General features: G+C 33.8%; 2 protein-coding genes across 7 annotated transcripts in view; one reads left to right on the forward strand and one right to left on the reverse strand.

The window, feature by feature from the left end:
- Positions 1-2,887, forward strand: part of LOC143200544 (uncharacterized) — a 235,392-nt gene extending 232,505 nt beyond the window's left edge. For all 5 annotated transcript variants that reach the window (XM_076410986.1, XM_076410984.1, XM_076410987.1 and 2 more), the window contains exon 17: positions 2,667-2,887. In XM_076410986.1, coding sequence (XP_076267101.1) covers positions 2,667-2,822 — 156 coding nt within the window. In that variant the 3' untranslated portion in view covers positions 2,823-2,887. The remainder of the gene's footprint in view (positions 1-2,666) is intronic.
- A 2,999-nt stretch (positions 2,888-5,886) lies between these two features.
- LOC143200579 (uncharacterized) overlaps positions 5,887-26,028 on the reverse strand; it is a 68,804-nt gene continuing 48,662 nt past the window's right edge. For both annotated transcript variants that reach the window (XM_076411039.1, XM_076411040.1), the window contains 6 exons: positions 23,182-23,554; positions 20,220-20,380; positions 13,350-13,457; positions 13,028-13,294; positions 9,773-9,957; positions 5,887-6,600 (listed from right to left, as the gene is read on the reverse strand). In XM_076411039.1, the coding sequence (XP_076267154.1) occupies positions 6,498-6,600; positions 9,773-9,957; positions 13,028-13,294; positions 13,350-13,457; positions 20,220-20,380; positions 23,182-23,554 (1,197 nt within the window). In that variant the 3' untranslated portion in view covers positions 5,887-6,497. The remainder of the gene's footprint in view (positions 6,601-9,772; positions 9,958-13,027; positions 13,295-13,349; positions 13,458-20,219; positions 20,381-23,181; positions 23,555-26,028) is intronic.

The following is a 26,028-nucleotide window of genomic DNA, read 5'->3' on the forward strand; positions in this document are numbered from 1 at the left end:
GTCATCACAAACATCACACAATTTTCGGTGAATATCACCTATATTCTACATAATCAGAAAAGAAAAAAATATGCCTTAATATCAGAATATTCTTTATTCTGTGTGTTGCTGTTAGCATAACTTTTATTAATAAATATTATCAGAGATATGCGATTCTAAAGCCAAAATTAATCTTATTAATCTCGAACATTACATTATTATATACTACTAATACTATCTTTCTGATAACATATGCAGCGTACATTGGAATTGATCAACATATGACCGTTGTCATATAGCAAAACTACATTACGTTTCTGTTTCTATAATGATCGCATTTAGTGTTTCTTATAATTTAAATTAGTTATTCTTCTATTATTCTTTATTATTTATTCTATTCTAATTTGTGTTAAGATCACTATTAAAATCAAATTTACCACATAATTATCAACGATATTTTCCTACTTTTGGGGTACAACCATGATGTAACGGTGAAGAGATTCTGCGATCTCTCATTGAAAAACTAAATAAAGTTGTTTTCTTGGGCATCATTTAAAAGTAACTTCTCTTAAGTCCGTTGTGAGAGTTTTTCAGATATCTAAACAAGTGATTGGACTATGTAGTGGTACTGTGGATGGTCATCAAGTGGTTTTGATCGAAGGTTGTCATTATATCTTTCCTATTATCCAATTCAGATTACCTTTTTTCATTGCCTACTTTTGATCTGTTTAATAAACTATAGTTAGCAACCAATGCTCTGATCAACTGGGTCATGAAACTTTTCTCCTCCTTTGCTGATATCTTCATCCACCAAAACTTAAAGAAGCATCATTGCTCCTTGCTCATAAGACCTACATTTTTAAGTTACTCTCCCTTTATCCTGAGCATAAGAGTTCCTTCAGTAAAGGTTCCAAATTCCACAAGGACTCGGCAGCGCCTTTGTCGCTAACGAATAAGCGTCCATTCTTTTTCAAACTTCTGAGATTGTCCGTTACATTTTAAACTAAAATATTATATGCCTAACGTCAGCTACTAAAGCCAACAGGACTTCCCCAGGGTCCTACAATATTTCTTCCTCTATCCTTATCAACATAAATTTGAGAAATAATCTCAAGAGTTTTGACATTACTTAAAATGAATATCCATATAAGACGGGGATGCTCGGGTACATTCTATATGCCGTATTACATTTTTGCTAGTGGTTACCGATTAACTTACAATTTGTCTTTACATTAACTTCAATATAGATTTATATCTAAGAGGATCCGTCGGCCCTATCTTAATATCTGACGTAATAATGTATTAACTACTGTCTTTCTATTAAATGCACCTCACTGCATCACGCTACATAATATCAAATGGTTTGATTCTTTTGGGTTTGTGTTCTATTCTGGTGTTTGAGAATGGTATTTGTCCTCATATCTCATTACAATTCTCTTAATTTCGTGACTGTCGGTATCTGAAGGTTCATATCGGGGTGCACTTAAGTACTTCTCAGGACTTTGTTCTGGAAAACTTGTATATTATTTATATCATTTTTCGTTGAACATCTCCACAATTGAATTCCGTATATCCATATACGTTTCAAACTTGTTTATATAAAAGCAATTTATTATGTACTGATAATTATGAATTTCTTCCAACTAACCAAAATATTTGGTCATATTTTAACTCCAGTTCTTTCCTTTTCTGGTATAATGTTCCTTTCAGGAAAGTTTTCCATCAAGATTCATTTTGATATATTTAGCGTTTTTGCTATACGGAATGATAGTATTTTTATTGGTGCTTTTGCGATATGATGATACTTGAACTGCAGATGCACATATTTACTTCTATTAATTTTTATTATTCCACTTTTGGGTCCAATTATTTATATTGTCACTTGTCTATTGTAATTTACATGTAGCTTTTCGGCTATTGTCTCCGACAGCAAAAATCGCAGTGTCATCGACAAATGTAGCAATAATTATATTTTCCATTTGTGGTATATCACATGTATAAAGTCCCATTTTCTTGCAGTACATCTTCTTTACCTTCTTTTATCGTAGGCTTCCTCTTGTCTGAATCTAAACTTTCTGGTAGTAATGTAAAATTTTAATAGATCACTGGGTTGTTTCGATAACATCTTCTGTAGCTTACTAATGAGGCCGTTATGTTATACCTTATTAAAAGCATGTGACACATCTAACAGTATAGCTGAACATACCTTTAAATTCCGATAAATGCGTCTCGTCGAAAAAGATGACTTTGCAACCGAATGGTGCTGGTAAGGAACGCTTAATTTTATTATAAAATTTTATTATTTATACGTTATGTCACTGACTGAGTGGCAAATAATATAACCCGCTAAATCAACATGACCGCCAATATTAACTCGTCTTTGTTGAAAAATTCTATATAAGGAACCTACTTCGTAACAAAATATACGTCCTTTTGTTTTACACTACGAACAATTCAATTTATAACGGATTCCGAATCCTAATTATCAAGAAAAATCCCTCCGTTTTCACCCAGTCTAAAACCCACTCCAACTTTGACAGATCGGCTCGAAAATCCCTCTTTAACAACAATGGATAAATTGAAATTGGTCGAGATTTTCTCTCTTGCCAGGCTATCGATTTTAATTTAATTCCAGCGCTCCACTACTCACGTCCCCGATAGATCGTTAAAATATAGTTATTTTTCAGGAACTGTATTCGTGGGATAAAGGAAATCAGCTCACTTACCCGGTGCGTTACCACGAAATCGGCTATAATTATAATAGCACGGCGAAGGAGGACCGACAGCTGGAGTTTGGGGACAATCCCGTGGCCTCCAAGCAAACGGGATACGAAATTAATTAATTACTTAATAAGGTTAAATATTATTATGCAATATTTTGTACAATAAATGTAGTTCTTTGATTGAATATGTGTTTCTTTTTATGTAGTGGTATATATTATTAGTCAGGCAACCCAACATACATATGTATATGGCGACGGAAACTAATTTCAGATAAAAGCATAAGTTTTATCAAAATTTAAGTAACTATTGGATAAAAAATACACCGTGTTTTAATAAGTGTAGTATGAACCACTAGTTATAGTAGAGTCAATCAAATTTTTACCCTTTTCACTGGACAAGAGAAGTTTTTTTTGTAAATATATATCTGGTAAATAGAATGAATAAAATGAAGTCACTTTCATATTCATATATTTCATTCTTGCTTTTCTAAGTATTTGTTAAGAAATTGGGCAAACCTAGGGCATTTCCCTTATGGTTTTTCAAAATCAGTATCAAATTCATAAGCTCAGTTCAGATCATCACCCAAGTGCTTAAAACATTATCATATTCTGTAAATGGTGGAAAAAATTCTATTGGGAAATATCTTCCACTCTAAATTGAGTATGAAATTGTGAATCCATTCAGAAATATTTCCAATTAAGCAACCTGTTTATAACAATTTTTATAAACAGTAATTTGAAATGATTAGAGATAAGGTAGGTTTGCATCAAATTAGAAAACAGGTAGTGAAGAAATCAGAAGGTTTTCGGAAAAGCATCAAGAAACATTGCGTGATTCCAAAAACTTCGCTGTACGTTTGTTGCTTTGCAACAGTGAATTAACCAGAAAATTGAAGGGACAAAGACCCTTTGAAACAATGTAGTTATTTGTGAAAATGTGCCGACTCTAACTATATGGAGTGCAATCATCAAATCTTAAATTTTAGGTTTTAGATCCGAATTTTAAAAACAATATAAATGAAAAATTAGTAGAAAATATGTAGTTGTAATATGTGCCATGTACTTTGAAATAAAAATATCATATTGTATTTTTAGAAAGAACATAACAAAAATTAAATTTTGATCTGAGTGTTTATTATTTGTTTATAAGCCATTCAAAAATGATCCGTCAGTAATTTTTTAGGACCTGACATATAGATAACTCCGTCATATAACCTTCCTAAACCCAAAATTCAAACTTGGGACCTTTACTTTGAAACTTGGTTTTAGCAAAACAATTTTTATTGTCTTCAAAACACTGGATAGAAAGAATTTATGTTATTATCTGTTGATTAACTTTTAATTTTTATGGTATTAAATACAGTTCAAACAAAGCAATAATGAGCGTTAATCTGATTCCGCTTGATAGAGAAAGAACTACGCTTAAAAGGTGATATGCTGGTTTCAGGCGCAGACAGGACCTTCCGGTACCCTGAATTTGTCGGTTGTTTCAGAAAATATCAAAGAGGTCTATAAAATCCTTTTGGATAAATGGAAATTAAAGTTGGGCGAGATATCGATACAGATACAGGTAGTTGAATATATCACATATGTAGCGAATACACGCCATTAGGACTAACTATTTCTCAATAAAAGCTATGTGCTCAAAGCTCAAGGTAGGTGCCAGGTTTGCTTACACTTAATCGAAAGCAATAACGCATCGATGATTCAGAATACTGTTTGACGCTTCTTAAGCTGCATAAATAAATAGTCGCCTTGTGCTAATAAACAGTGCATAAAATACGGATTAATTACTGGACGCCTGAATCAAGTGGATCGCTTAGTGGACAGCAGCCAATAAAAGCCTTAAAAGTCAGCTGGTAAGGTTATGGCTCATAATATTTTAACTTATGCAGAACATTTTGTGAATATAGGGTTGAGCAATTCAAATTGTTTACCCATTGTATAGACCATATCCAACCTCTAGTAACAGCTGGCAGATTGCAGATGTCAAAATAGAATGCTCCAGTGAAAGAAGTTTAAATCAAATGAAGAGTTGCACCATCTATAAAAAAGGTATCAAAAAATTAGAGGAACGCTGAACGAATGTACCAATGTATGGCTTGTAAAAATTGTGTTTTCTTATTTAGGTTTAGGATTCATTGAGTGATGTTTCAGATTATGTTTATTTTGCGGTCCTTCTTGAGCATAAGCAGTCCTAAGTTAAGTCGACGCTAATCATAGAAACCTCAAAATTGCATTTTCGACATTCAGTAATTATGTAGTATGATTTAAAGAACTATGCTATCAAACACTTTTAGAAATATATGGTGTTGCTGCTCCGTCATGTCCTAATTATCAGTTTCAATTCCAACGATTTAAAAGTGATAATTTGATGTTAATGACAAATAACGCTTCGGAGAAATAAAGAAATTAGAACTCAATGAAATGGATGGAAACCTAACTCAAACTTTCAACGAATAGGATCAGTCAACTTAGCAGTTGACGAATATGTGTGTTCACAGGCTTACAGAGTGGAAATATTTAAGAGGAGAGAAAATTGTAACCATATGAATTTGCCGCGAATACCAATTCGTGGTTTCGTTGCCTGCCACTTTCATTGTATGATGATGAAAAGTAAATTAATCCCTAGCGCAGAAAGTTATGGGAGAGTGCAGTAAACCACTCACATCGATAGAGAAGCAAACTATTCATTGCCGTAAAGCCTTGGGCTGCGCATATGGTGAGACCAGCAAAGTGTAGTGTATTACGAGCTATCAAAACCCACTAAATTTCTTCTTGAATGCAATCAGAAAACATGCAACGACCTAATATAAATCCGCCGGCTTGGTTGGCGCAGTGGTAAAGGCAATAGGACGGTCCACCTACTGTTGCGATAGTTACGGATGCGAATCTTGCTGGGGCATGGTCGTGCGACAAGGAAAATAATACCGGTCACGCCGATAGCCAGGCTGGGTAAGACCGGATGTCTTCTAAGATGATTCCTAAGTTGGGCACCGATCGTTCTAGTCAGTCCACCGACCTAATGAAGAGGACCATGGTTCGGAGCCCACGTTAAACAGTAGGTCCAATCCAGATAAACCGTCGTTCATTTCCATGAACTCATTGAGCAAGCCAATAAATTTGGGTCTCTAGACCTTGTCCCTCTTTGTGGGTAACATATACACTTAAAGAAAACAAAAAATACGTTGAAATGTTTATTCATATACTAAAGTATACCTTTATATATTAATATTAAAAATGTAATATTAATCACATATACAGCTTCTAATAAATAGTACAAACACTCGAATAACATGGTAAAATTACTCATCAAATTTCTAATCGATTCGAATTTGCTTCTCTTTTATTTCATAGGAACAATAACAATTAAATATTTTCATAGAAGCAACTCAATTACTATTAATCAATTCAATTTAGTTATATTAATATACAAAAATAGTCTGTATTCTATATTACTCCAATTAGCTAGATATATCCGACGAATTTCGTAGCGAACAGTCTCCAGACGACGATTTAGTAAAGCATTAAGTAAAGCCTCGATTTTTCTTTCTCCTTTAATCACCATTTTAAGTCCCTATTTTTCAACTACAACGCGTTTAATTACCTTTAAAGAAATTATAAATCAAGATTTAATACTATATTTGTATAATTAGGGTAAAATGGTTATAATTAACAGTTTCACAACCGTTTTTATGTAAAAAATTGTTATGTGGAATGAAAGGCACTTGACGAAATTCAACTTCATTATTTGTTCGTTGATGGGGGGTGGGGCGGATGGGCGAGGGGGGATTATTATCGTTTCCCCGGACGGGGTTTTTGATTGTTCGCCTTGGGCTTGTTGAACTGGTAATTCGCACATTTTGGAATGTGTCTTTGGGCTGCAGCCTCGTTGAATCTGAAAATGTACAAACATTTTATTATTAATTGATTTTTATATTAAAAAAATTACACATTCTTTATAGTTCTTCAAATCTTATGCTGAATGTAGTACAAGTGATAGCGAAACTAACAGGTCAATTGAAAAGTCCCCAGCCCTACCATAGTAAAACAAATTTTTTTGGCAAAATTAGTTTTTTTTATTCAACATAATTCCGTTCGTAATTCACTGATTATAGCGACCCTACAACTTTTCGATATCATTTTTGCAGTACGATTTGTCCTTTCACTTCTTTATTCGACGCAAATTTCTTCCCGATAGCATTCTTTTGAGATATGAGAAAAGGATATAGTCGCTGGGGGCCAGATCTAAAGAATACGGTAGATGAAGAAGTAATTCGAGGTCCATTTGATGGATTTTTGCGACAGTAAATTGTCTCGGTGAAGCAGCACTTCCTTTTTCTTCAAATACGGCCATTTTTCGGTGATTTCGTCCTTCAAACGGTCCAATAACACTATGTAATAGTCGCTGTTGATAGTCCTTCCTTTTTCAAGGTTGTCAATGAAAATTATTCCATACGCATCTCAAAATACAGACGCCATATCCTTGCCAGCCGACTGTTGCGTTTTTCCACGCTTTGGAGCGGGTTCATCGTGTGCAGTCCACTCGGATGACTGTCGATTGGACTTCGGAGTGAAACGATGGAGCCATGTTTCGTCCAATGACACATGTCGACGCAAAAATTCGGGTTTATTACGCTTGATCATCTTCAAACGCTGCTCCGAATCATCAACTCGTCGTTGTTTTTGGTCAAAAGTTAGCTCGCTCGGCACCCACATTGCACAGAGCTTTCTCATACCCAAATACTCGTGAATGATATGATGTACACGTTCAGAGTTCATATCTTTAGAGTGTCTGCTATTTCATTCAGTTTCAATTTACGGTAATTCAAAATCATTTTGTGGAATTTTTTAATGTTTTCGTCGGTAACAACCCCTTTTGGGTGTCCACTGCGTTCACCGTCTTCAGTGCTCATTTTATCACGTCTAAACTTAGAATACCAATCCTTGATGGTTGATTTTCCTGGGGCAGTATCCGGAAATATTTTTGCTTCAACTGTGTTTTTTCTCTTCAAAAAGCTATATTTTATCAACACGCGAAATTCATCTTTATCAATTTTTTTTCACACTAACAAAAGTTGCTTCACTCAAAATGCTATAATTCAAAAACTAATGATCTGTAATGCTGTCAAATATTTACACGTATCTTTTGAGGCTTAGGGCTAACGAAAAAACAGATGGATTTAATTCTAGTAGCGCCATCTATGTGTCAGGCCGGTGACTTCAATTGATCTGTTATATTAAACTGCCTGTCAGATTACGTCTATGGATTTAAATAAATAATGAGAAAAAATAACGTTCAACAATACCATCACTCTGCAACTAGATTTAATTTATTTGAAATTAGAATCAAGTCAGAAAGAACACATTTTATATTAGTAATAATAACGTTTGTAGTTCAGTGAATTCCAGACCTGAGTCACATATAGCAATTCCAGATCATAGAGACTGAGGACAATTCCAAGTTCCGTTCCTATGTGCTTAATTTGAGTAAAATAAAAACAAAAAAGGCTAGCTAGAATATCAGCTAAAGTGAATGAGCCAGAAGCCCTTTTTATTGAAGACGTGTGCAAGGGCCATCTGTTTCAATACCGACTGAATGGTAAACCAGTTATATGGGTTGGGTCTGTTTTCTAATCTATAAGAACCCTCAATGTCATTTTGTATCGCCATTCAACAAGTCGCTTCTTCTTTCGTTAAATAAAATAACATTTCAAGTAAATTAATAGTATTTTATAACATTTCCTATTTTATAAATTTTGTACTACAAAAGGGAAACAACTTCGGAATTCTTTGAGGAGCGTCAGACCGCAATGCGGGGTACTGAAATAAAATACCATCAAAGTTTTCTGCAAACCGCACAGGAAGTGGTCACATACGCTACATATTCCAAAGCTCAAAGGAAACAGGTGCACACAAGTTTCCCTCTGTGTGTGTAAAAATGTACATGCAGACATTAGAGGATGATACTTATCATGTACTTACATGGACAAAAGAACATTAATGCTGTGTGATCTATGGGATGGATGGATGGATGGAAGTCAAGGTCCGGGAGATACTAACTTTTTCAATTACATTTTCTGAACCTTGGTATATCTTTTGATTTATAATATTAATTAAACTCATTCACAAAATTGAATTCAATCGGTTTTGTTTTAATACAGTTTTATTATTTATATTTTATACAGTCTTTTTATTACTATTATATATATATTTTATATTTTTGGAAATAACACCGTCGCTTGGTGAATTTCATTTTCATATATGCACAAATATTTTAATTATTAATAAGCATATGATAAGTACCTAAACTGCATAAAAACATTTTAATAAATTACTCCAAAGTTAATGGTAATACAACACAAAAACAAAGTTCCTATCAATACAACAGCGGCTGAGGTTAAGGTTATAAGGTTTTTTCAATAAGTATACGTCGACTTTGGAAAGGAATGAAATAGTTGTGCATGAAGTATTAATTATATTTTTTATGGCTGAAAAGTTCCCAATTATGTGTAGCGGGATCAAGTTATGTGGAATGTATTGATACATCCATACGGCTGCAATACCATATCATTCACCTTTATATCATTCATTCAACGCTAAAATAAATAGGTTATCCAAAACTGCTGATCCACGGTCGATCCAAAATTATAATTATTTGCCGCCAGTACTAAGTAAATGTAGCTATTCTTCCAAAAATGCGCTTTTCGATCAAATTTGAAGCCCCAATATATATTTTTATAATGAAGTTCTATCATTTTCATATACCGTAATACTCTGTAAATTGTAACATTCCGACGTAAGTGGCTGAATAATAAAAAGTAAGGTAAAAGGATACCTGCCAAAGCAACATGACTGATACAAACTGCCAATATCGACCAGCTCTTATAGCAACTTCATAGAAAATTAAAAGCAATGTTTAATTTTTAAGAACTAACAGTAAATTTTTAGATATGGACCCGTTTACAACCCTCGTCAACTAATTTTATTATTATATGATTTTTTTGCGAGGATATTTTATTTCACGACGAAACGGCTCTTTAAAAAACACCATTTCTGCATTAGCTTACCTCCTACCACAGTGGGGACACTGAACATAATCAGGATTGGTCGATGGTGGGGGCGGGGGTAAATCGGACAGTTTCCCTCCTTTCGCTATATGAGCTTGAGCTTGTTTAGCAGCCCGAATTGCCGCAATAAATTCTTCGTGGGTCCTTCTCCAGTCTTTTTTCGCTGCTGACGCCTTGGCAGTAACCTAAAACATTATTATTGTGTATTATATTAGAGAATAAACATAAAAAGTAATAATCACACAGTAATAATAACACTCGGAAACAGTCTACGGATTGACTTCCATCTTCTAAACAACATTGTATTTTAGCAGAAGATTGTTTATAACACGTCAATTGAAAAGTCCCCGGATTGACACACAGATGGCGCTACAAGAATTAAATCCTTATGTTTTTTAGTTAACCCTAACCACCAAAAGATGCGTGTATAAATTACAGCCGTAGGATCATTAGTTTGTGAATTATAGCATTTTGATTGAAGCAACTGTTGTTATTGTAAAAAAATTGATAAAAAGGCATTTTGCGTATTGATAAAATATTGCTTTTTGAAGGGAAAAAATACAGTTGGAGCAAAAACTTGATGCCGAGTTTCCGGACACTGCCCCAGGAAAATCAACCATCAAGGATTAGTATGCTAAGTTTAGACGTGGTGAAATGAGCACCGAAGACGGTGAACGTAGTGGATGCCCAAAAGAGGTTGTTACCGACGAAAACATTTAAAAATTCCACAAAATGATTTTGAATGACCGTAAATTCAAATTGAATGAAAAAGCAGACTCTAAAGAGATTAACTGAAACCGTACATCATATCATTCTCGAATATTTGGGTATGAGAAAGCTCTGGGCAAAGTGGGTGCCGCGCGAGTTAACTTTTTACCAAAAACAACGACGACTTGATGATTCGGAGCAGTGTTTGAAGATGATTAGGCGTAATAAACCCCAGTTTTTACGTCGATATACGCGGGCAAAAGAGAAATCGTACTACAAAAATGGTATCGAAAAGTTGTAGGGACGCTGTAATCAGTGTATCACTCTTGAAGGGAATTATGTAGATTAAAAAAAATAATTTTGCCAAAAAAATGTGTTTTACTACGGTAAGCCGGGGACTTTTCAATTGACCTGTTAGTTATTTGTTACTAGGTATAATTCTTAGACAATTCCAAGTATTTCAAATTAACTTACAAGAGTCATTAGGTCATTTTTATATATAAATAATCATCTTGTGCAAATTTCTGTACGAAAACTAGGAAAGTAATTGATTGGCTGGCTCGAATAAACCAGACATTGTAAGCTCTCTGTGAGGTTTAGATAAAAACAATTTAAGTTTATTTCCTAAGTGCAATATTACTGAATTGTAACTATTTGAAGCACTAAAAATAATTTGTTCGTACTTTTAGTTACTCCCCTAAAAATTTAGGTTTAGCCAGAAAAATTAATAAAAGAATAGCCAGGATTTTTTTCTTTATACACAGCAAAACTGAACTATAGAAAACATCCATTGTAAAACCGATTTATTAATTATGTAGTCTCTATTTTTGGAAGGAATTTCCCATGTATTGATTTATTTTACATATTTTTTTCATGTTTGTTATTGATATACTTTTATCGAACTAATTACAGTGAAGCGCGATTATTGATGATACAAACATTGCTTTAGGATTATTTTTGCAATGTAAATATCCCGTCATATGAGTCATCTCGATTTCCAATGCGTTCATGTAAAGGTTAGTCACATAAGGTTAAGAGAAAATATATTCAAACATTAGCGTGAGTTTATTTTCGGTTAATTCTTCCGCTGTTGTTTCATGTCGTGATTGACGCCATAATAAAGAAAGTCTTTGAAAATAAACGTGGAAAGTAATATAATGCATATTATTCATGGCATCAGGTATTCCATCTATGTTGGTGATACGGAGGTTTCGGATAACAATACTACCTATATTTTGAGGGTGTCTGTGTTGCGCATACATTTAAAAAATTAACTAATTACTTAACTAATTAACTTAATTATTACCAAGGTATAAATAGTCTGGAGTATAGACGTATCAGTCTAGTAAATGAAATATATATTATTCAAGATGGCGAAAAATTATAAAATAATTCCCAATGAACGACATGATTTTGGAGCTAAATATTCATCAGTTCATCGGGTTAGGGTAGATAGGTAATTGGAAAATAAGTACAGGGAATAGACAAGATAAGATTAACACCATGCAGTATAGGACATCTTGTTGTATATTGTCAACACAGTTTCGTGTAAATAATGCGACACATATGTATTATTCAGTTTATTTACCAAGTCTTGTAGGTTATATTTCAGTGAATTTTTAGACTCTTTCAGACGTTTCAAATTTAATCTATAAAAACCGAGGAACATTAAAAGTGAAGGTGACAGCAGAATACTGACAGCTCAATACTGAGTCGAGTAATACTGTTTCTATAAAAACAATACGGTGGGAGCTTCATAAACCTAATATTCATTGAAAGCCTGAGATTGTGATACCCTTTGGAACGGAAGCCAACGTTAAGCTGTGAAAGAAGTGGTGCAACCATATTAAAAAGTGGAAAACCGACGATCGAAAGAATGTGGTATGGTCCGATAAATCATCATTTACATTGGAGGAGTAGGTGATTTCCATCTCCAACATGATTGAAGGAAATACCATTAACAGCAACTATTACATAGCGTTATTGGACCGTTTGAAGGACGAAATCGCCAAAAATTTGCCGCATTTGAAGAAAGAGAAGGTGCTGCTTCACCAACACAATTCACCGCGTCACAAGTTAGTGAAAACGATGGCAAAAATTCATAAAGTGTGCTTCAAATTGCTTCCTCATCCACCGTTTTCACCAGATCTGGCCCCCAGTGACTATTTCCTGTTCTCAGATCTCAAAAGAATGCTCACTGGAAAGATATTTTCGTCGAATGAAGAAGTGATCGCAGAAACTGTGGCCTATTTGGAAGCAAAGGACTAATCGTACCACAAAAATGGTATCGAGAAGTTGGAGAGTCGCTATAATCAGTGTATCACCCTTAAAAGGAATTTTGATAAATAAAAAAAATAATTTTGCTAAAAAAATGTGTTTTAACATTGCCGAGGACTTTTCACTTCACCTGTTATATACGACAATTTCATAGAATGAAATTCCAGTTATGAAAATTCGAAGTGAAGATACTCGAAACTACAGTTAGTTCTTGGTTTACATTACGCGTTTACTAAACTCATTATGAAGTGTTCTATAAAGTTTAAATACCTTATTGCTCGGTACTTTTTTCCCTCCTCTGATAACGTATGATTCCAATTCAGTTCCTTGAACCCTGTGTTTAGTGGCGTCATACACTTTCCTCTTCTTCTTGCCGGATTTGCCGCATATATCCTCGTGTACTCCCAGACGATCCGTGGCGAATCTTCTGCCGCAGTAACGACATTCTGACAGATCATCCCGGATCACTGGGGATTTGGGGACTTGTCTAGCCGAAGGACGATTGTTGGTTGGTGCCCGAGGAGATGGCGTCGCTCCCTAAAATCAAAAAATGTAACAGGGAATTTACGGGAGAAAAAGGTGGAGAACTTACCGGGCGTGCGCTCATTTTACTTGCAGATCTTGGCGAGGACTGATTCGAATTTGACGAAACCGATCTGGAGGGTGTGTGAGTTTTGGTGGGGGGCTTCTTTGTGACGACCTAGAAAGAGTTTTTTGAGGTTTTGAGAAATGTTTACTAAAAGTCGAAACTGTTAAAATTTTGAAGTCTACGGTCAAATGAATGACGTTGAAATTGACAGTTTGCCAGGTGGTGATTATGAAGAACTAACTATGTATATTATCATAAGTTGTCGTTTTATTAAGTTTAATTTTAAAATTATTATAATTACATAATATATTTAATATACAGTTTTTTGTCTCTCCAAATGTCTTTTTAGATATTTGCATTTGGTGCATTATATTTACAGCCACAGTACTGGGCTTTATAGTCCAACCGTTTGTTGTATCCTCGCCTTTTACTGTAATATTTATTATACATATTAAGTATTGGTTTTTTCATCAATTTTGTGACTTTCCTAACATAAGATCCTGAAACATTTTCTCAATCCTCGACAAAAAAGGATGGAGAATTTACAGTTATTTTTACTATAATCTGTTCTAATTTCCATATTTCTATTGTTCTTCGCAATGTTGTCATATTTTACGAACATAAAAACTCTCCAAAATTCTACAGAGACATAATTATGATTTTAAGAGAAAAGTCGTTGGTCGAAATGGCGCCAATAACATTGTATAGTTTTTAAATTTATGAGTCTAAACTGAAAAATATAATAAAAAACCGAAATAATTTTTCCGCAAACCATTATAGTGGTAAACGTTGAATGTAGAGGATAGGATGAAGTGTAGGCACCTACATAGTTCTGTTTATATTTGATTTCAAACTTTATTAAGACTAAAAAATACATTTTTGAAATGTTAGTTTGAGATATCAGAGCGAGCTAAACCTGAAGAATAAACTGATTTTAGTGGCTGTTCCTTAGTTCGATCTTTAATCAAGTGTGTTATCCTGCCAGTGGACTCGGTTTTCATCCGTTTCCAGAGATTTATGTTTCAATTCACCGAATTTATTTAACAACTTCATGTGAATATTATCCACAGATTATCTGTTACCCTATAACTCTATTATTTTAATCAGCAATTGAAATAGTTTTACCCTCTCCAAATGTTGAACACTAATATTGTCTATTATTTGGATAGGTTCAATGTTCAATTTTTTTAAGATCTGATGTTCCAGAATGCTCATGAACTCTAAAATTTGAATAAGTGTAAAATAATATCTTATACTATATTACTGTTATGATTCCCTTACTAGGTATCTTAAAGAAGACGTGAAAATGAAAAAATCCACTATCTAAGATATCTAAGATTAATATTCCTTAATTAAAGCTAATAGAATGACAATGTATCTTAAAAAGAAATGGATTAAAATAATTGTTACGGAAAGTATTAACGAATTAACGTTTTCCGAATTCCGTTTTATTAGAAATGAACGAATTGAACGAATTCCGTTTTATTAGAAAGTACATGAGCCTTTCTGAATATAACATCGTTAAAATATTCGGATTCGAGAGATTCATCAACTATTGACCATGCGGAGATCTGCATAAACTTGAGAGATGGCATAGGCTTTAATATAGCTGTCAAAAACATATGGCCATGTCTATGCCAATCCATTAAAATTTGAAAAAAACATACAAAGGCAATGCTTTTATATTCATACTTATATTGTTGGGTTGGGGAAAAATGAGTTTATTTTTTATCTTCTTCAATGCGAATTTAATAATTTTAATCATTTCAAATACCAATCAGCAATATATACTCCTTGATGATATGATGGGCATGGTCTGGCGTTTTTGTGATAGAAGACGAGTTCCACATGAAAATTCTGACCATTTTTTTAGTTGCCTCGTTCACATTGTTGAAAGTACAAAGTCGAAATAATTGTTTAACTATGTGGGAGCAACTCATGATGAACAATACATTTATAATCCCACCAAACAGTTAGCCAAAGGTTTGTATCGAATATTCATGGTATTGGAAATCCAACGAAGACTATTCGGTAAATTCATATTTTAATTTGTTATTTTATGTTCTGGAACATTTATCATGAATGGGCTTTTAGTGGGCCTTTATTGCCAGATGTGATATCTTGGCATGTATTATGAACGTTAGAGTTCACCTGTATTTAGTATTAAACATTATATTAAAGGTCGCAACTATAAAGTATAAATAAAAACTATTTTATGTTGTCGTATCTTTGCCAATGTAGATATTACTAACCTATGTGTAATTATGATTTTTTGAAGTTTTTTTTTTGATAATTTGAAGTATACATAAACTCCACCGTAAGTGGTTCCTGCTGATTGTAGTGAAAGAGTATTGCACATTTATCATAGTTCGAGTTAGGAGAAGTAAGCTTTATTTGTTAGTTTAGCTTTACCCTAGTGACACCTACTATCTCTATTATTCTCGCGAGTCTCTCTTTTCTTAATCTCATTGTATGCTCACTGCTATTGATGTTAGGGAAGAAGCGAGTGAAGACGGTCCAGTGGTTATATTTCTGGAGGTTGCAGGTCAACCCACAGAAAACCCAGGCTATCTTCTTCCACAAGAAGCGTTTTACACCGAGCATTTCGCGTCTTAAAATCGAGAACGCCGAAATCCCATGGTGAGAAGAAGCCACCTATCTCGGTCTTGTCTTCGATCGCAAATTTAGGTGGAACTCCCACATTCAAAAGTCCCTCCATAAAGGTCAAGGTATTGTTAATTTGCTGTTCCCGCTTATCAACAGAGCCAGCAGGCTTCCTCTATCTATAAAATCTCTCCTATACAAGATGCTGGTTCGATCAGTCGTTCTATACGGCTCCAGTGTCTATCTAAAATACGTCTCCCCTAGCCAGGTGGAACGTCTCCAAGTATTTCAAAACAAAATTCTCAGGGGAATTATCAATGCCCCATGGTTCGTCAGGAACAATCAAATTCATAGAGAAACAGACGTCCCCCAAGTTCACGATTTTATATCCGAGGTTTACTCGAGATATTTCTCCACTCTTCGTCTCTCGAACAATAGATGTATTACCGAGCTGGCCGATATTTTAGGTCAATAACTCATTCGGCTCTTCGTAGCCTTATTCTATCACAGCCGACACTACCCCGTCGTGCTCTAACTCCTAATTGTCTCGACCTTCTCCGGCGAGCGATTAACTCATGTACCGCAAGCTGCTTGGTGTGATAACGACGCCACGTCCTTGCTTGGCCCTTGTGCCTCTTAACTGTGTTACCGGTTACGGGCACCCTCCTTACTAACAGTAAGAAGTATCAGTTAGGGTCATTGGATCAGCTGATAGGGTGGGGTTTAGTGGGTAGCCCAGAGGCAGCCTCCACATAACCAGTCCAACTCCAACTCCAAGACCAGGTATCCGTAAGAGGATTCCCCTACCCGGTTCCAGGCCAAAAAAAAAAGAAAAAAAAAAGAAGCGAGTGTGTCAGCCTACTCTTCGTACCGTGTGCACTTGTCCACTTCGTACTTCGCCTAGCACCATGATTGCTATTAGTTATCGATATTATCCTCTATCATTATTGTTGAGTACTGCTTACATTGCTATTGTTTACTGCCATTGCCATTGCCTATATATCATTGTCATTGTTTATTATTGATATTATGAATACTGTTATCTATCAGTACCATTACTTGTCGGTCCAATTATTTTTTGGTATTATTATTTATCAGTAATATGAGCTATGAGTATTAGCTGCTATCTATAAGTGTCAGTACCAAAAAATTAAATGTACCTTTCACCATTGCCAGTGAAAAATGGTTACTCAGGTAAATTTTCATTTAGTTTTGTGTGTTACTTCGTTTGTGTTAGATCATTTATTTTTATTCCCGTTTTTATTTGGATTTGTTGATCTACCTCGACATTTTTACGCAAGATGTGCGACTTAAAGCCATCTATTAAGAGAAACTGATGTTATCATAATAGGTTTATTGATAATCGAATTTACGATTTTGATGTAGATATTTATCAAAATGACTCGTGCATCTGATAAAACATCGTTACAGGTATTTTGCAGAAAATTAATCAAAAAACCTTCTGTTTCGTCATCAAACAAAAACTATACGCCAAGAAGTTCTCGGTATTGTATAGTGTACGCTTTACCATTAGAGGCAAACGACCCTGCAATACTTTAGCCGACCTTATCAAGACTAAACATGGATTTCTTTCCTTGCCTATCACGCGAATGCTGGTAAAGTTCCAGGAAACAAGTATTTAATTATCCGTAATATGGCTGAATGAGACAAGGCCAAGGTTGACTCACTTTTATGTAGATCGATACATTTTATATGTACGTATGGGTTTATAAACAAACCAGGCCGTAAGTTCGATATATTAGAATATAACAAATATTAACTTTTTTTCTTAATACTTACACGAAAATATCGGATTTGGGGAATTTAAAATCAGTAGGGTTATAGCAATAATCAATATATCGTCTTATGTTATATCGCATTTAATACAGTTTTAACAATATAGGCCAGAAAAAAATTACTTATACGAGAACATTCGATCCTATGCGATTGATTATTGTATCAAAATTTAACTTAATAAAATATATAATACATATATACATATATATATACATATATATATATATATATATATATATATATATATATATATATATATATATATATATATATACACCGCTGAACATCGAACTCTTCTTTTTTTGAAGTCAGTTAAAAAGCGGTAAAAAATATCAATATATTATTATTTTTTTTAGAAATATATTACAAATTTATTACACGATCAGCAAAATTCAAAGTGTTTTGTTGGGAAAATATGACGGTTTGTTGAAAAATGCCGTTTTTGATATCCTTCATATCGAATTAGAGTAATATCCATACATTTTAATAAGCCTAGGATACAACAGTTCATCCTAATTAGTCGTTATCCCATTTCAATCAAGCAATGAAAAGAGATAGGCCGAAGATCGAAAAAGTCCCATACCCACGAAAGAAACCATTCAGAATATTAGTAAGTACATTAAAACTGAAACTGACATACTGAGAAAATAGTATATAGATTAAAATATCATAAAACAGTTAATCCTAATTAGCCGTTATCTCAATTTAATTAATCAGTAAATTGAGAGACTGTAAAGAACATAATCAAAAAGAAAGGACAGGCCGAAGATCGTAAGAGCCTTATACCCACGAAAGAAACCATTCGAATGATTCAAGAATCTCCACAGTTCAACAATCGGGGCTCTAGATGTGTATAGGTTCAGACATGTTCCACCTGAATATGAAGTTGTATGCTTATAAGATTAAATTGGTTTAGGAATGACCTATAAACATTAAGCTGTGATCCAGCCTGCGAAATGAATTGATCCCATTATAAGCCTTTCAATTATAAATATCGCAACAGAATGTGAGAGTACTAGTAAAACCTCAGAAACATTAATTTGGCATAGGGAACAAGAACTGCAAATTGAAAATTCAAGAATGTCTTTACAGCGAATATTCCCTAAACATCTACGTTCTAGTGTTTCAGTGTTTACGGAGTTCAATTCATGCAAAAACGGAAACTATACATGGCAACTATACAATTATACATGGCAAGGTTCGACCAGGTTCATTGAATGGGTTATTGAACATCAGCAAATAGATGCCGATTTTCCGAGAAAAACAATCCTGACCGATGGATGGAATTGATTCTGACATTGGTAGATATCGAATTTGGCGAATTTGGAGCCTCAGAAAAACAAATGCACCCACAGCATATCACTCAAGAGTGCATATAAAAATGAACCGTACATCTTAGAAAATGAGGTTGTCCAAACAGTTCTCTTATTTCGGCCATCTAAATAGTTTTCTTATATCAATAGCACTTGATTTATTTTTATAGAGTTATTTCAAATGAAAGATCTATGTTAATAACCACACGAATATTCCGTGTATTGGACTTGAATATTTAAAAGTGCGCCATCGAAATTCGGTCATATTTATGTAAAATTTCGACAAAATGATGCAGCAATTTTAAAAGTCAATAATATTATTTTTCCTTTATCAATCTCCATATTCATATCAAAGCTAATTCAGGCTTTACTATTTGATAATTGCCGTGTTAACGCCGTGTTTTCTTTGGCGAAGAAAAGGAAAAGAATTACCGATATACCTGGAAAAGAGAGAAAAGCTAACATGGAAAGTTTCCCGAAGAGAAATGAAAAGAAATATATATTCTTACAACAAGAAATAATCCATATACAATTTTATTTCCGTAAATCCTTGAATATATAAAGAAATACAAAAAAAAATAAAAAATTAATTTACAAACCTTATGTGGCAATTAATTCATTTCCAGTACAGAAACGATTGATGCAAAACCATTTATAATTATCTATATTTCTATTTTCGTAGCTACGATAATATTTATCGATTTCCTTTCCATAAATCTGAATTGTACTTGCTACAGATATGAGTTTATCAAATCAATTATGACCATTCGGAAACAACGATGCCTATATTAAGTTATTGTTCTGGGAAAATTATGTCAGCCACAAATGATTCATTTCAATGTACAGCGGTCGACACTTAAAATAAGAACCAAAATTACAAAAAAATGAATCGTTAAAGACCGTCATATAGGGATACTGGAGTGGGTTATTTTCGTTTAATTAAATTAATGCCGAAGACCTCAGCCTTTCGCTTTGGCTGTATTTAATTAGCTATCTAAATACAAGATATTAAGAATTATTTTCACGAGATATAAGATGACACAGATATCAAGATAGTGATGATGTTGTTTTACTATATTCAGTATATAAACGTGACTCATGATGTTTGTTGGCATTTACTGTTAAAAACCTTATGGGAATTGAACAAATATTTACTTACTTTGGTTTCTTGTTTGCTAGTGGCGTTTCGTTGAGACTGTGGCTGAGGTTTTCCATTTGCGACGGGTTTTGTTTCGTTTGCTTGACTGGGCAGTTTCCCGCCGACGTTCGATAATTTACCAGTCACAAACGTTGGCTCTTCTTTTATTTCTTCGTCGAAACCTAGGAAATAGTATGATCAAAGTTTTGTTTTAACAGCAATAAAAACATATTCGAAAAATACATGTATATATATATATATATATATATATATATATATATATATATATATCCTTAATAACACATGCTTGCATGAATTTTCAATAAGAGCTGTTAGAGAGCTTGTTTCTGACTAACTTAGAAGGGTGCCTAAGTTTTTATTGAAACAATTTACACATCCGTTGGTGGGACAAGCATATTGAAAATATAAGATTCTTTCAGACGTTTTAAAATGATGATAGTGATGCTACATGGTCAATCAATAACGTTACTGTATGAAATCTACTGTCGAAACCCAAGCAGAAACAGAAAAAAAATTGTCAAGCAGAAACTTATGGTCATCTTACTCTATCATATTGCAATAGTTGGTTTGGATTTGAAAGTGGTGATTTTGAAGTCAGTGATAAAGAACGGCTTAGAGGATAATGAGTTGCAATACTAATTGGATGAAAATCCAACTCTCAAAGAACGTTCTGAAAAAAAAGCGGTTTCTTTTTCAGAGCTATAGAATATTAAAGTTGAATAAAATACAAATAATTTTTTTTCATTAGAAAGCTAATCAGTTTCTAATTGAATGTGATTTCTCATATGTGGCTGTTGTGTATGGTTAGCATGTAGTTCATCCGGAGGTCCAATTTTCGAACATTTGGAGCTATATATCGGTAATAACGCAGCGAATGTTGTCTTTCAAGTCGTCAGTCCTTGCTGGCTTATCCAAGTAGACTCTCCCATCAAACTTTAAACTGAGTCATGAACTTCACTTGAGTTATGAGTTCGTTAAACTTTTCTTTTAATTAATCGATATTGGTATGGACTGTCATATAATTTTGCACCGTTTTTTTTCCAAACCAGAAATCTTTTACATCCAAGTGTTTCAACTGTCCCCGGCTTGATTGGCTCAGTGGTTAAGGGGACAGGACGGTTCTCCTACTATTGCGATAGTTGCGGATTCGAATCCTGCTGGGGCATGGTTGTAAATTTATGTTTGTGATTGTTAAACATTTGTGATTGTCCTTAGGCAAGAGCACAAAATCCGACAAGGAAAATGATCCCAGTCAAGTCAGTAACCAGGCTGGGTAAGACCGGATGTCTTCTGGGATGATTTATAAGTTGGTGACTTGTCAGTCGGTAGGCTCAATGCCGAGGACCGTAGCTCGGAGCCTACGTTAAAATGTGGGTCCAATCCAGATAAACCCTCGTTGGTAAAAAAGAGATTAAAAAAAATAAACAGTCATTTTTTCTGGGTATAACGGTATCTGAGATTTGAGAGTTATCTTGCCTCTAAAATCAGCAACGCCATGTGTTAGCGTAACCATTAAAAAAAAATTCGCTTCATCGCCAAGTGCATTTTTCGTATGAAAATCGAGATTAACAGCAATATCGCATAGTCCACGCCTTGTACGGTGATTGTACGATTTAAAATTTTGTGTGAGTTAGATTTTATGAGCCTGCAAAGCAAAATATTTTTGCAAAATGTTCGATAAAGTTGATGGATACGGTAAAATTCTTGTGCATTGTAGTACCCCTCAATATCCATCAATACCTCGTGTTATACACAGTAGGAAACGTCTATGCAGATGCCTATTATCACTTAGAGTAAAAGTAACATGCAAGCATTTTATGGTTATGTGGACCATAAAATAGTTTTCGAATAGAATCATTATCATTAAATTAGATTTGCATAATTTGCCAATGTTGATCAGGTCTACTGTCTTATGTCTAATCGTAATGAAAGGGCCTCTAAACAAACACATCCTATGATCATATGATCTGCATTTCCAACAGAATTGTTATCGCGTAAAGCATTGTTTTTGTTGAAGAAATCTATTTTTACTATTATGTAATTGGTAAACTAGGAATAATGGGTTTCAGAAAAAGTTATTACGGTTGTGCTCGAAGCGAATTTACATTTACATTTCGAATTAATATTTAGAACACTAACCAATAATGTATATGACATTTTGATCGATGACCTTTTGCCACTTTTCTGGCAAAACTATGATTTAGGGTGAGAGCTATACGGTAGGTACATCAAAAACTATTTCTCAGATTTTGTGTGACTCCGGTACTTGAACACTTTTACAGTCTGACATATCTAATTTCAAGGCAAATGCTATATGCTTCTCTCCAAGTTCGCATCAGAAATGAAGTTATTCGTTTAAAATGCGACTGCAGTGAATGCACAGTTGAGGAACAAATTCACTGAAAGGTGAACTAATTACTCCCAAAGTTGATGATGATGATTGAAGACAATTTTTTTCCTATTAATCAATTCTGATCGTTGGTTTAATTACCTTTTTCGATCGTACTAGTAGATGATATAACGAGACAATTTAATAGTTTGGCCAGCTCGTGATTCACAATTCCTTCCCAACCCCATAGCAATATCTTGTTTGGAGCTAAGGCGGAATTTACAACTGTTTGTGAAGCTTTTTGGCTATAAATATAAATGACTTTTGACTATTTCTTAAACTTCTGAAGAAACGAAAACCATTTGGCACCATACATTTTCTGAAGGAAACAGCAAACACACTTTTCTGATGAAAAAGCAAAATACGAATGACGAAAATGATCTGAAATATTAATACCCAAAGCGGAATATCCTTTCACTGAATCAAGAAATGACACTATTCTTACATCTAGAATTTTTTTTGGATTGTTGCCTTTAAGCTCTCTGTAGCATGACTTCATTGAATAAGATTGTTAACTCTTTTATTAGGAAAATAAACGAAATTATTTGTTCTACAACTTAATATAATACTCACCTATTTTAGGTAATTCTTCATTATCCAAATTACCGTTCAGGTTCTGTCGGTTGATCATATCGATTAAATTGTTTTCACCATCGAGATCATCAAAACTCTTCTCTATGGTCGTGTTCTCTTCGAAAACTCCATTGCTGTAGTTGTTGTTGTAAACCTTTTCGACGGTCTCTTTCTGATTGACGATCGATTTTCCATTTCTGACTTGACTAACAGTCTTTTTGACGGTGCTTTTGACGACTGTTCGGCTGGAGACGTTGACGTTTCGATCCAAGCTCGTTCCACGCCCAGCCGTCGCTTTCGGTTTTAACGGTTCCAACGGGTAGCTCTTGTCCACGCCAGCTTTCTGTCGTCGCTCGTCGAACATCTGTCGAACCTTCAAACAAAAATCGATATAACAGTGATTAGCCCGTGTTTCATATGAATATATTAATGGTTTTTTCGACAGGTTCAACCCACCATGTAAAAAAACTTTTAATGTTTATTAATAAGTTATAGGTACATTTATTAAAAAAATTTAGCAGGCAATTTTGTATTTTTTTATATATATGTTATCTAGCGGACTCAACAGACGTTGTCCTGAGGGAACAATGAGTTTTTGTTTAAATGGAAAAATATAATTCGATAGTAAAAGAAATAGAAACGCATGATCATAATAAGATTCAATTAGTGATTTTCTTGGATATGTTCTTATGATATAAAAATGTTTAAAAGATAAAAACAAGTATTTAGAAGGAGTTCAGTGAAATATACACGAATAGACTAATTACTTATATTTTTAATGTTTTGCCTTTTTAACACATATGTTAAATAGTTCTTTAAGTAATAAGAATATAAACAAGGACAATAATATATATTAAGTAAGACAATGAATAATACAATAAACACATATATCTGAAAAGAACTATTATTACTATAAGACGTGATCTGTACGAGGTGGTACCGAGGAATATCATTTGTATTTTAGACGCCATTTCTGTGTACCTAACTTGGGGAAGAGGGCTTAACATTTTTCTACATTTTTGTGGTGAAATTATAATCAATAATAATTCGTTATCCTCAATGTAAGATGTGTTATGTATCCATATGTACAAAAATAGAAATAATGAAACAGTATTTTCCTCTCAGAAAGTTTACAGCTCTTCTTAAAAAATGGGTCTTCATGTTACTAGTTATCATTCAAATATAGTTATCTTTTTTGTAGAAAGTTATTGACAGAAAAATGATGGTGGTAAAATTACACTGGAGTAAGTTACATTGAAGGTGAACCTGACTACACTAAGTTAATAGTTTCAAACAAAAATAAACTCAACGCTATTTGATACTTGAATAGTGCCAAATTGACCTTTAATAACATGCTTATTCAAATGGCATAAATTAAATAATCGATTTTTAAATGTTCCAAATTTATTTAAAGAAATCTATTTTGGCTAAGTATCCTATATCAATAAATTAGCATAAAGCTACTTAATCAAGATAGTTGAATAATTATTTCATCTTTTAGACTGCATGGAATTCATAACACGGTCATAAACTTTTTCGAGAGATCCCCATTGAGTGGTTTGTATTATAATATGGTTATGTAACATTTACTTTGTGTAGGATATTAAATAATGTTAGTTGACCTCAGAGGCCACCAAAGTTATACTCGTATATATGCAATACCAATCATTGCAATCCACGTTTTCTATGGTTTTTCATAACTTAGTCTCTCAGATATTGGAGCGAGTGTAACGGGCCCAATGAAAAGATAATTAAATGATTTCAATAAGAATTATAGCAATAGAATTCTGGCGAAATGGCCAAGATATTATAGATTTTTATAAACGCTATCTAAAATTACCGTAGACTAATAAACTATGACTGTAAGAGCATTATTCTAATTATTCCAATACTTAAAATAAAAGAAGTATAAAGTTACTAAACTTAGTACTCCTTAACACATCAAAAACAATAACACTGATCAAAATTTTCAAATGTATATAACTTATAAAATATATAGAGTTAACTAAGTATTTTGTCTTAAAACAGTTTTATTTTAGGGATAGAAGTGGCGTCTTATTGAACCGCAGACCAACGATATTCCAGTTCATTTCTGTTCTAATGTAAACAAAGTATAGACACCTCATTTATCGCATCCCTTAGTCTGGCACAAACGCATCGTTTCTTCTTAGACAAACAGAGCCGTATCGGTTGCAAGATAAAACATTTTCTTCTTAATGAAACGACCAAAGGGATATACATGGACTTTATAGTAAAATTATTTATGGGTATCCCCAGTGCCATGGTCTTTTTGTCATATGTCCTATACGGAATGGTTCTCTAACTTATGATGACTCCAAATTCCAATAGCCTAAGCACCTTCAATCCACCTTCTATTGGCTTACCGCTTCAACTGTGATTCTTTTGTCTGAACTCCACTGAATTATGCTAAGGAATATTTCAAATAACTGCGGAACAATTGCATTCCAATCTCAAACTCTATTCTTTTCTTGATAATTTTTAAGGAAATACTTATTGGATGGACCGAACAAGTTCCGCCATTTCAAACTTATTCTGATGTAACCCAAACCCTAGGCACGTTAATTATCACATCTTCCAGTTTAACATAGATATATTTTTTTAATTACCAGGTTAATAATAACCAACTAAAAACATAACTCTATGTCAGCTATTGAAGTTTATATTATTAAGCTTGAGCGAGATTCGAGAAACACATGCGATTTTTTCCATAATGGAAACCATCGCCACTGCACTGAAAGTGGCTTGAAAAAAATATCTAATATATAAGAGGGACAAAGGAAATTAACACTTTTGTCATAGAGTAAAAAAATTAATAGGGGTTTCTGG

The sequence above is a fragment of the Rhynchophorus ferrugineus genome, unplaced genomic scaffold (assembly GCF_030347505.1).
Source record: "Rhynchophorus ferrugineus isolate W39M unplaced genomic scaffold, kcgeb_rfMv2 rfM8, whole genome shotgun sequence".
NCBI classification, from domain to species: domain Eukaryota; kingdom Metazoa; phylum Arthropoda; class Insecta; order Coleoptera; family Curculionidae; genus Rhynchophorus; species Rhynchophorus ferrugineus.